The following is a 13345-nucleotide window of genomic DNA, read 5'->3' on the forward strand; positions in this document are numbered from 1 at the left end:
TGAAAAGACATCATATCTTGCAAGCATCCACTAAACATCTTCTATATTGACATCAATCTATTAATCTGCACTTTAGTGTGTGAGAGCAGAAAACATGCACTCAGCCACTTATTAACCCATCCAATTCTATTTTTGTTAGTCCAAATATTTCATAATAAGATGTCATGAAAATCCTTGCAGAAAGCCTTCTATAAACTGCATGTACCAGTCTAATATTCACCTCAAAAAGGAAATAGTGGACTTGTATATGTCCTTAGCAAGGTTTTCAACAAATCTTTTTTTCGTATCTTATATATAAAAGAATAAAAGTGAGAAAAAGGCTGCTCTGTTTTGACTTGCTTTCATTAAATAAACACAACCTTTTCTCAGTGCTCACAAACAATTTATTTTATAATTTCATGCAGAGTCTTGTTTGGAATTAACATCAAACATATCAGATTGTAACTAGCAGCATCTTTCTTCATTCTCTTTTTGTCAATTCATGCATTATTTACATATACCATGGACAATCAGTGCTTTGCCCATTTTCATGGTTTATGAAAGAATCTATGCAATCAGTCCACCATTTCTTCTCCAAGATATCACCATTTTAAGGTGCAATTCACATGGGCCAGGTGTCCAGCCCATTTGGAGTACCAAAGTATTGACTTGGAGTTCAATTTCCCTAGAGTTTATTTCTGTCTACTCAGTTTAAAATATTGATATTTCACTTCACAAAAGACATTATTAAATAAAATTGAAAGTATTCCACATTCTGTCATTTATTATCATTTATTATCATTCCATGAATCCCAAGTGAACGGAGTATCCATTTCCTGGTCTTTGCTCCAACTTTTATTAATGTCATTAATGTTTCTCTCATTCTAAATGTTATTTACAGCTATCATTATGGGATCAGACCATTTTCTCTAGTATTTCCGTAGGTGGTAGGAAAATAAAAGCAAGGGTTTACTTTCAGATTCTGTTTTTTCCTTTTTTTTGTTTTTGTCCAGGCTTATGCATTACAAACTTTTTATTTCCATGCCATTTAATATTTCTAGGTATAGGGTATATCTGCTTCTACTTCAAGCTCTCAAATCACTATTTTTTTTAATGGGAGGGTTATGTACAAATTTATAGACTAGAAAAATCAACTCTAGTTCACACACAACTACAACTATTAATAACTTGTGTGTATTGAGCTGAGAAATTTAACAAGAACTGTTCTGTATATTTGGCACATATAAGTTCCTTCATTTACTCCAAACTCTGTGAAGTAAATATAATCATCATCCCCACATTACAGATGAGAAAACCAAGGCATAAATAGGCTAAGTCTCTTATCCAAGCTCACACAGCTGGTAAGTATGAGAGAACCAGTAGATGAATCTAACCAATCTATTTCCAGAGCTTGACCATGCTTAGCCAGTTTACAATAATACCATTTCTCATATTTAGCTCAAGATTATTTGAATGCTTCCTTTCTGATTCTTATCACTTATCACTAACCAACAAATTCTTCAATTTTGTTTGAAATAGACGCTCATCACTGCTGCTTGCTTTAGGAAATAATTTTGTCCATTAGGCAAGAATTTGTCAATATTCTGCTTTAAGGAGAGTAAGTGTGCAGTCTCCATCACCGATACCCATTCCCAGTGCTATGATGTGCCACAAACCCTCCCCCATTTAACTAGCTTAGAACCTTCTGTATGTCCCTTAAATAATATCTCTTTATTAATGTTTTCTCTATACCTCTTTATTTCAATCTTCTCTAACATACTAGATTTCCAGTAAATGGGCACCTACTTGACACATGGTCTGCTCCAATTAGGTCAAATTCTTATTAAAGAAACCCATATTTCAATCACGTATCTTAACCCACCAAATTTGATGAGTTACCATAGAATTTGTGTCATTATGCCCCTATCTACACATTAGAATATTGGAAATCCAAGGCCATGTGTTTTACTTATGGCTATCCTCAAACTATTTCCTTTAGAAGGGTCTGGTAAGCTCTCTATTAAGAAAGCAATGAAAAGGAAGGGAATTTCTATTTTACTGAATCATCTGGATGTATGATTTCCTCATTCAAAGTTTTCAACAAGTCTTCATTCATGCATTAATGGAAAATAGGGGCTAGTGCAAGTAAGGAGACTCCTGTCCTAGATGTGGTTCTATCACCAACTTTCTTTATGAACTTTACCAGATCTTTTGAATGTCTCCTTTAGTCATAATATATTCATAACATTGGTTATTGTATGTAAAAGTATCTTTAAGTGGTAAAGAAGCATTGTTAAGCTATGCCATTGTAATTAATCAGCTCTTCATTCATAACTGAATATAGACAATTTGCTGAGCATGGTTGTGAATGAATGTCACAAAACCGATAGATGCATAAAGAATCAAATAATAATAATACCTGATTGCATATACTAATTTTTTTTTTTTGGCCACGCAGCATGCGGAATCTTAGTTACCTGACCAGGGATCAAACCCATGCCCCCTGCAGTGGAAGTGGGGAGTCCTAACAACTGGACCACCAGGGAATTCTCGCATATACTAAATATTAGATACCTGGTAGAAGTTATAACTCTGTACTGTAATAGGTTCTTATAAAAAAAAGTTGGTAGAAATATACCCATGAACATATTGTTACTTACTAGATGAGAAATAAAAGATTTTAACGAGACTGTAGCTCAGCAAAAGAAACCAGCTATCTTAAACAATAGCTGGTGATGATAAAGGTATGTTTTCTTTCCTTTGGAAGAAACAGAGCTGGCTTCAAAGACATCTAGTGAAAATGGCCGATGACCTAAACAGTAGAAACAAAGCCTAAAGGAGAAAAGGCTATCTATCTTTATTGTATTAACTATTTGGTTCCTAATCTTCTACTTTTGTCTTTTAGTTTTTATTCTTATGTAAAATAATGGTTTTATCTTCCCCTTTCTCTTTCAAATTTTGTTGTCATTTAATTCTTATAGAACACTAAATTTGTTCACCCAATGCATTATGATACAAATTAAATGATAGAGAAATACATTAGGAGACATTAGAACATGTCCTTCTCATAAATTTTCAGATATAAATGGTATCCAGACCTATCGTTTATAAGGTTTCCATGTTTATATATTTCATTGTATAAAAATAAATACATGGAATCTTTTTCATCATTTTCTAAAGAGCTATTTTTTAAAAAGTTCTGATCTTCTGGTTAAATAATAATGAAAACTTATAGACAAATTATAACATCAACGAGTGAAATGGAAAGTTACCCTCAGGAGAACGACTTGTATAATTGTTATAGAATAATACAAACTTTAATTTGATTTACTGATTACATGCATATGCCAAATTTCTGTTTTTTTCTTCTTCCTTAATAATTGATAACCTAGTTGAGAGCAGAATTACAAAAGTGCAAGACAGAATGTAATGATTTAATAGAGCATTAATGCTTTAGTTTTAGTTTGGGAGTAGTGGAGAGCTAGTAATGGGTACTGCCTGAAATGGTATTTTTCCCAATCATGTTACAATTTTATTTAACTAAATATTTTTAAAAAATATGAATCAATAGCTTACCTTAGAACAAATACATTTTAAAAAAAAAATCACCTAAAGGATGAAAACATAGTTTATTTACTCCTAACTGAAATGGTCAAACTGAATAGTGTCCTCATTTTAATACAACTGAAATTAAAGAATTTTTTAAAAAAATTTTTATACTGGAAGGCCTTTCCAAACATGCAGGAATCATGATCTTAGATTACCACATTGACCACAAAGGCTAGCTCAAAATGCTCTGTGTATGTAAGTCAATTGCTTTGGTGGATACTGTAAATAGATATTACAATTAATATTTATTTCTATCATTAGAATACATTTAGAGAAAAATTTTGTTGGCTTTATGATATGCCCTGGAAGATGCTATTGGAGTATAGAGGCTATATGGGGGTTCACTGTTATATATCTTTTTATAAATTACAAAGATGTGGTGGTGGTGAATTCTCAATTTTCCTATGTGATTTTTTCATCATTATCAAGCTTATACAATTAGAATAAATGGTTACAGTCCACAGATGAATGTGCTCACAACTCTAGGCATGGACTGAGTCAGCAGGTTGTACAGCAGAATCAGGTGCTAATTAACTCTTCCTTAGGTAGAGCTTCCTTAGGTAGAGGCACCTGGCTGGTAATACTAGAAGAGTATTTAAATGCTGGTCACACTGTACCCATCTCTATATTCTCAAAGCATAAAGAAGACCAGCCAATGATTCTAGTACATATTCTTAATATCTTATTTGATAAATTGCCTATACTCTTTGGCACATTGTAAATATATATATAAAATAACTGAAATAAAATAAAGGTTCACAAGCCAAATTCAATTTTTCATAGTGATTACTCATTTCCAGAATATATTGCATCTTTAAAAACTACTCAGAAATAATGGAGCATATAATGGGACTATGAAAATGTTCATGCTAAGATTCAGATAATGTTCCCACTGTTGTTTTCTTATATCCCTCACTTATTTCGTGGCTTTCTTCATGTCATGTGATACCTAAGTAAATGAGAAATTCAGAATAAATGAATTTTCTTTGCCAGATTTTCAGTTTTATGAAAGTAGTAAAACGAGAAACCTTAAAAACGACATACACATACAAAACGCAATGAGTTTTTCAAATATTTTCATATATATTCCAAGTTCTTACACTGGTACAATCAATTTATAGTTGTTTTCTGTAAACATGAATTGACAACTTATAATGGATGAAGGTCTTTGGGGCGCATGAAGTAAAATGCTATGGTAGGTTCAGCATTAATTCAGGGGAAAAAATTGATTTCATCATCAGTTCCCATACTGTCTGCTTCTGGCTTTATGTAAATCTAATAACAATTCTCTGGGTCAGACTATTCATTTGCAAAATGGGAATGAATGTGCTTTCCTTTTATTTAGAATAGACACAATAATGTGTTACATGTACCATTACATTACATCTGTGAAAGTCTCCACAAAATTCATATATATTATATATATATAATATATATGGAGATGGAGAGCAAAGTCTAGTAAATTAATCTTCCTGGAGAAAATATTGAACTGTAAGATATTTTGTTTCTTTTCCAATTTTAGTTGGTGCCACTTGTTAGATAAAGTAATGTCATGAATGGAGCTTGGTCTAGCCATTGGTTGCTTAAAATTTGAAAGCTAGTCTATATAAGAAAACTAATTTTAGAACTTATGGATTGGTCTTGTTATCACTGAAGCATCTTACTATAGTCATAGCTAATATATAATTTAAGTAATATCCTTTATCCTTCTCTATTATGGAACTATAATTCATGTTAGAGGTTTTCTGAAATGTACATTTCATTTGAAAACAAAATGTCAGATTATGATTTATTTCCATATGTTGATTCCCCTAAAAGAATACATGTCTGACAAGGAAGAAGACACCATGTGAATTGTTTCACTTTTGTGAAGAGGTTGTGTTTCTATCTAATAGAGAAGAGTCACCAGGCTGGCTTTCCTAATAGGCAGAAACAGGACAACAAAGGAGAATCACAGCACTCAGCAGTCTGCTGACCTACTTTGTTATATAACTCATCAGAACTATGAATGCACTTTTTTTCTCAGTAAAGCTACATAGTGACTTGTCAGCAAATTAATTACATCTTGTTAGGGCTTTAAAACATTCTGTTAAGGCAACACATTGTACTTAGAAAAAAAATCAGTAATATAATACTATAATTTATAATGTATAGAATTCAAATCTGAAATACATTGCTAGACCTCAAGAGAGGAGAAATACATTTTTAATTAAGAGATATCTAGTTTCATGTCTTAATTATATTATCTCAGTTGTATTATTTCAATCAGTCATTATCTAATTAGTTTATGGGCTTTGTAAAACAAAAAGTGAATCTATTTTAATTTTATCTTTATGCATTTGCTAGAATATCAATAGATAATAATATAGTCATCCTAAATTTCAGTATTCTACTTGTATATGGGGAATTGCATATGAATAATATGTATTCCTTTTTTTTTTTCCCAAATCATTCACTTAAAACCAATAAACAGCTCTTTTTACTCTAGCCCCCCAGCACACGTTTATTTTGACTATTACAGTTTTTGAGCTAAAAGTGACTGGAGTCTCAATCCCCACTCTTTGTCGAATGTTCCTGATCGAAAACCAGTTGACAGTAATGGAAATACAAGTCTCCCTATTTTGTGTCTCCACACCCCTTGGTTTATACCCCCTATAGTCTTTAAGCTCAATCCACATAAGGCTGCCACTAGCACACTGTTATGTGAGTTTAAAAAAAAAAAAAAAAAAAAGCACTCTCTGGGTGGCTAAATTAGGGAGGGAAAAATTGGAAGAATGGCCACATTTTCAAGTGTACCTGTCTTGGCAAGCAGAAAGAGGGCAATACTTCCTTAGCACTTGTCTCCTTGCTCTTTGGGCAGTGCTCACATTACAGAGGCCACAATTCAAATTTATATTAATGACTTTTGTACATAATTTTCTATTCATTTAGATTAGGAAATCTAATTATCTAATCTCTGTATAGTTTTCACACCTAGGAAGAAGTACTATGAACAAAAGCTCTTTAGAATGTAAGCACTCTGACGGCAGGGACTTTGTGTCATTCTCTCTGCTTGTTCAGCGCCTACAACAATGCCTGGCACAAAGCAGGTACTCAATAAGATTGCTTAAGTGAAAGAGTAAATAATATACCCTCATTTCATAGCTGAAGTACAGTAAAGTTAATCGATTTGCCTAAAATCACAGAGGTTGCAGGGGTAGACGCAATTCTGGAATGTGTCTCTATAAATTCAATTCTGCCAGCTTTTTTCCCTCTCTATTCTGCTGTCTAGGAGAGCCAAGATAAGCTATATTATGGTGTGGTTTACACATTAAAAGACAAGCCTCTGGAGAGGAAAAAGATAACTGGAGGACTGCATAGCAGCTCTTCACTGCTTAGACTTACAAGTAAAATATGATACTGTCACTCAGAGCCCACTGACCATCACTATCACAGGGCCCCATCCAACTGGAAGGGAGCTAGAAAATGTGCATAGTGTGTGGCCTTTTGGTTATTAGTAAGTGTCCCTGACACATTGCCTCAAATGAAAATAAAATTGCACAGTAATCTAGATTTTTCAATATCTCTTATTTTCTCCACATAGGTTTTATTAATTAGACTCTTCCAGACATTTTATATCTTTTTTTTTCCTCTGATAGTCTTAGTTAGTATTGTTCATACATTTTAACGTTTTGCTGAAAAATATTGTCATTTATATAGAAATGAAAGGCTCGAGAAGCTCATTGATTTGGATTTCATGAATTTTGAGTACGTTATATTGCCCACAAGTTGGTCAAGTGATTACATATCTTTGAAGAAATCATTTGATGTACACATTATTATAACACAAATTATCCAAGGAACAACATTTTAAATGCATAATAGAATAACTCCTTTACACATAATTTTCAAATGTTGCTGTTAATTACCCATTCTGTTATAAATAATTAATATTTATTTAGTAATATGTGCAAGAGTGGTACAGGACATGTGGGGTACGCAGATACTTATAAGGCACATTGCTTGACCTCTAGAATGGCATCTCTCAAGATGAAATAATGCATAGATTCCCTCAAATAACAAGAAAATAAAATATTATAAGGAATGATGTTTGAGTTGGCTTAAATCATTTTGAGGATGATATTACTCAAATAAACACAACTATAAAACTAGATATATTTCTTATCCTTATAGTTCTTGTAAAGCTGAAACAGACATAAATTTACAAACAAAATATTAACAAAAATAAATTAATAAACACATCTCAATTTAAATTTATTGTGATGGATGATGTTTTGTTTTGTTTTGTTTGCTGAAACCAAATAGTTGTATACAAGGTAAATACAGTGATGATTATTATAGAACTAGTTTTCCTAGAGTATGTAGTTTAACACACAAATTATGTACTATGTAATGAATGACTTAGTTTTCAAACCTATTTCTCCATTTTGCCTATGGTGAAAAATTTGTACAACGTCTAATATCATGTCATTAAGCCTTCATTTGGTACAAATGGATCATGTATTTATTAAGCCTATATGCCAGAATTATTTTATATAGCACCTCATGGCACAATGCACTTCAACCACAAAGGTAAATTCAGATGCTGTATTTAGGTTGATACTAAATTCATAATATGCTTACATTGAAACATTTCAAACTATTGCCAACATGTATCCATATATTTACCAGATTGCTGGGAGAAACCCTGTAGACTCCTTGACAGGAAACCTGAAGATTTCAATTAGAGACGCATTGCTCTAGGAATGTATTATTTAGCTGCAAATCCTTCTTTATTCTGTAAAGTCATTCCCTAAATTATGTCAAGATTAATATGCAAGTTCAGATGCACTGTATTTTTTATTTTCTTAGTTAGATTCTCAAATGAGTATTTTATAATATTTTATAATTTAGACCAAAAACCCATTGCCTCTGATCCCTTTAATTATCAAATGTTACAATTTTAGTGTGTGTGATACACCTAAAACACAGTCACAAAATATCATGGGAATGACAAGATTTTCAAAATTAATCTTGTTAAACATTAATTATCTGGCAAATCCAAGATTTTCATTCAGACAGAAATCTATAATTCAAACATTTCTTGAATGAAACAAAAGCAAATATTACAAATGCATAGCAAGATTAATTCCTATTCAGGTTGCATTTTGCAAGTCAGTATCTCTTACCTCTTCAGTTCAAGTAGCCCACCATGGTTAGTGATTGACTTTTTTTAAATTAAGTTTTATTGAAGTATAGTTGCTTTACAATGTTGTGTTAGCTTCTACTGCACAGCAAAATGAATCAGTCATATATAAATGGAGTGACTGACTTTTTAAAAAACATTACTTAAGCAATTATTTTAGTGGAATTTATAAGGACTGGAAAGGAATTAGCTAAGAAGAATTGGGCTTACTTCTATGGAATAAAATGCAGATTAGAAATAGTTAATATAACAATAAATATATTGAACAAATTACCAGTTAGTGATATAGTACAGTTATGGCAATGCCTCTGAATTTGTCATCTTAGGGCATATATGGATAACTAGCTAGTAATGTATAAATGTAGATAAGGATATAAATACAAATGTAAACATCATTAAGGAGGATTTAAATATATAGAGAGATAAGGGTATAGATATACATGCAAATGTGTTTAAGAAAGATTTAAAAAATATATATATGAAAATAAGAATATAGATATAAATGCAAAAATGGTTAAGGAGGATTCAAAATAGTACTTAAAAATATAAATCATTTAAGAGCATGATATGGAAAAGAAGGAAGGCATAAGGAATTCGCTGCACACTCTACCTAATCATTATCTTAAATCATTTAGTACCAATGTCAAATGTTAAAGCACAATTGTCAAGCCCAGACCCCAAAATGACTAGCATCAATCATGTCCTGCATCCACCCTGATCTGGCTTCCCAGTTTTGGCCTTCCCAATATGATTTTCTTTTTCTACATCTACGTCTCATATCAGTCTTGCCACTTTTTAGTATCAAAGCTCAAATGCTGATTTTCAAGTGACTTTTTACTATAATTGGTGTGCTGTGACTACAAGTTTCTTTTTTTGTAACTACTTTTTTAAACTGTTTTCTATAATCTGTGCAACATAAGGTATTCTAACGTAGTTTAGAACAGAAATTATAGAGTCAGATAGATATGCATTCTAATCTTGATTCTATAATCTACTACATGTGTGACACTGAACAATTAGTTTAACCTCTAAAAATCTCAGTTTTCTGAACTGCAAAATGGAGGAAAATAGTGCATACCTCATTTTTCTGCTGTGAGGACCAAATAAGATAGCCTTTCTCAGAGCACTGGGGTTTGTATACAGTAAGCATGATGTGTAAATATAGAGTGCTTTTTTCTTATATTGGATTTTCATTTCTCCTTTATAACCCTCTTTGTATGTAAATACACTTTTCTCTGTTTTGTTGTGATGGATGGAAGTTTTTTGAGAACTCAATAACTTTAGGATAGAAAATAATATCTTCAAGGTCAAAAGATACTATTGAGATTCTCTATTGATTAAAAATTGTCTTTTTTATGGTTATTATCTCCTTCATATCACTAATATTCACAATATAGAAGAATTTCTGGTCCTTATAGTTGAATGTAAGACTTAACTCTTTCCTACGCTCTACGTTAGAGTTAGACGTGGAAATAATATTAAATAAATGTGAAAGAAAATGGGAGCCAATTTCCTAAGTAAAACTGCAGCCAAAAAGAAAAAAACCCAAGAAGCAAATTGCAAATTCAGGAAAGGTATTTTGTTCAACATCAGAATATAGCAAAGGTTTGACTATGTTAGATTAAAAACAAACACAGACACAAATGGGCACATATACAGGCATTTAAAGAAAAATGAGCAAGACATTAAAATTTTTCTTCATTAAATGTGTTTACCACTACACATATTAACTAGTATATTTCCTAATATTATAATTATACAATTATATGCCATTTATGGATACCTAATAACAATTCCTTTACTCTTTCAATAATGACAATTGCTATTTTTTAAAAGATACATAGAGAAAATTTAAAATAATAATTATTTGCAAACTTAAATATTAGTTGGTGCCAATGATGAATCATCTTTTGGCAGCGGTGTTAGTGTTTTTTATAACTATTCACTCAGTCAGCCGTGAGTTTATAAGAGCCGTTGTTTTTTCCTCATCCCCAAATATCTTAGTACTGTCTTTATGTTTGCTTCTTCAGTGATAAGAAAAGTGACAGATCTATAATCAATGAGACTACACAGATTTGAAAAGTGAGTTCATCAAACTCCTTGGTTTGTTTTTTAGATACAGAAAGTTCCATAAAGAACATTTCTCAAACTTTTGATGATAAGTGACTAGGTTACAACAAATTACTATGTTTGGCACTGTTGTAGGCAGTGGAGATAAAGTATAGAACAAAATCCAGACAAATTCTTTGACTGAATGGCACTTATGCTCTGGTGTGGGGAACACAGAAAAATATAAATAACAAATAAGTGTGTGTGTGTGCATGCCCATGTGCGTGTGTGTTGCTAAATTCTTTTAAGATAAAATATAAACAAATTGGGTAATATATTAGGGTGGTTAGGGAAGGCTTCTGTGAGGCAGTGACATTTAAGCAGATATGAATGAAATGAAGGAGAGATCCAGGTGAATACTGGGCCTCAAAGAAAGGAGTGAAAGGAATAAAGAATGGAGGAAAGGAGGGAGGGAGGAAGGGAGAAAAATACGTAGGCAAGAAGAGACAAAAGGGAGAAAACAAGACATTCTTCTCAACATGTGCTGTAACCCCTCTTGCCTTCAAATACAAAGCCTGAGCTTCATTGGTTAGGAGACAAAAATGTATATTCTTAAGATGTCTATGTCATTTTTACAATAACAACCTATGAAATTAATAATAGAACAGTCCGGAAAAGAAGAGGGTGTTCGATTTATGCCAAAGTTAAAATTCTGTGAAAGTCTCATAAAATTTACCACCTATAAAATGTGAAACATAAGAGAAGGCTATTCTGATGTGCAGTTAACTTAAATAACGTTTTATTAAATATAAGGTAATTAAAATGTAATGCAAGAAGAAAATATGAGAACTTAAAGAGAGAACAAATATCTGTGAATATATATATTAAAAATATTCACGGGCCTCCCTGGTGGCACAGTGGTTGAGAATCTGCCTGCCAATGCAGGGGACACGGGTTCGAGACCTGGTCTGTGAGGATCCTACATGCCGCGGAGCAACTAGGCCCGTGAGCCACAACTACTGAGCCTGTGTGTCTGGAGCTTGTGCTCCGCAACAAGAGAGGCCGCGACAGTGAGAGGCCCGCACACCGTGATGAAGAGTGGCCCCTGCTCGCCGCAACTAGAGAAAGCCCTCGCACAGAAACGAAGACCCAACACAGCCAAAAATAAATAAATAATTAATTTAAAAAAAAATTCACAATTGTTTCATTCCTTTGTGAGTGTTGCACTATGTATATCAAAATGAATGCTCTTAAAATTAAATGTGAATATAAGTACACTTAACTATGTAAATCAAATTTTTTTTCACAGACATTTTTATATTTACATGTCTTTTATGGTAAAGTTTAAAGGCTATCTTTCCCATGATGTTTTCACTAGAAGGAAGTACTATCTGAAATATCATTGCATGTCATACATATCTCATTTGCATTTACATTGATGAAACATGTCTGCATGTTTACAATGCCTAGAATTGCATGTCTTGAACACAGTAAATGCTAAAATCATGTTGAAAGAAAGAAGTTATTCTGAGCAGTAGGCATTTTTAAAAGAATGTTGTACAATACTATGACTATATGTGTGTGTACCTTTGAAATAAAATGTCTCAATATACACAGAGTAAGATATCTAAAAAATAGAGGCTGTAACATATACATCCCCCTGGAACATTTCATGTAAATAAACTTTAGCTCCAGAAACAGAAACGTCTGATTTTATATCCATAGAAGCAAAATTAAGTTTTCTCTCACCATTTATGGGGCTAATTAGATCATTCTAACATAAATATTTAGAACTTGTTGGCAAAACGTAGAAAACACAGTGTAAAATAATACGAATTACTTACAACCATCTCATTTAGAGACACCCAGCAATCTGGTGGAAAGTCCTGCAGCAGTGGTACCAAGAACTGAAGACAGCCATCCCAGTGGCACAGGAGCAGCATCATGCCGATGAGGTTAAAAATTCTCACCACAGCGCTGGCGAGATCATATGTCATGTGGAAAATCTGTTGACCAAAATATAAAATCAATTCTTATAATCAAATTTTTAAAAGTCAAGAATACTACCAATGTCAGTAGACATTGACATTATATAGTGCAAGTATCAATTTAATAAAAATACAGAAAGAACTTTTACAAATAGAAACAGAGATTGCATGTCTTTATCCTTACATTGAGGTCTGGCACTCTATGAGTATTACAACCAACTGTGGGTTCTCCATGAGGAACAGAGGTGACATGAATACATTAAATCGATGAGTCATGTTTTAAAGAACATTGGTTTTGCCAGTAGTTTTTCACTTACTGTCCTTCCAAGCATTTTAGCAAAGGTGCTTTAAAAGAAGTTAGCAAATTTGACAAATGACGGGCACACGCTTCTCTGCTTCTCATTCCTTGTTAACAGATTTGTTGAGAACCAAAAAAATAACCCAGGGACTGAAAACCATTAGCAAAAGTAGTTTAATTGCAAAACATAAAGGAAGATTGACAATTAACTGCAGTTAACTTTATAGCTATATGAGT

The 13345-nt window shown here is 32.5% G+C and overlaps 1 protein-coding gene across 1 annotated transcript in view; it reads right to left on the bottom strand.

Annotated features, from left to right (window-relative positions):
- HCN1 (hyperpolarization activated cyclic nucleotide gated potassium channel 1) overlaps positions 1-13345 on the bottom strand; it is a 432442-nt gene that overhangs the window by 219215 nt on the left and 199882 nt on the right. The window contains exon 3 of the mRNA XM_030881974.2: positions 12667-12828. Coding sequence (XP_030737834.1) covers positions 12667-12828 — 162 coding nt within the window. The remainder of the gene's footprint in view (positions 1-12666; positions 12829-13345) is intronic.

The sequence above is a fragment of the Globicephala melas genome, chromosome 3, assembly GCF_963455315.2.
Source record: "Globicephala melas chromosome 3, mGloMel1.2, whole genome shotgun sequence".
Lineage (NCBI taxonomy): Eukaryota > Metazoa > Chordata > Mammalia > Artiodactyla > Delphinidae > Globicephala > Globicephala melas.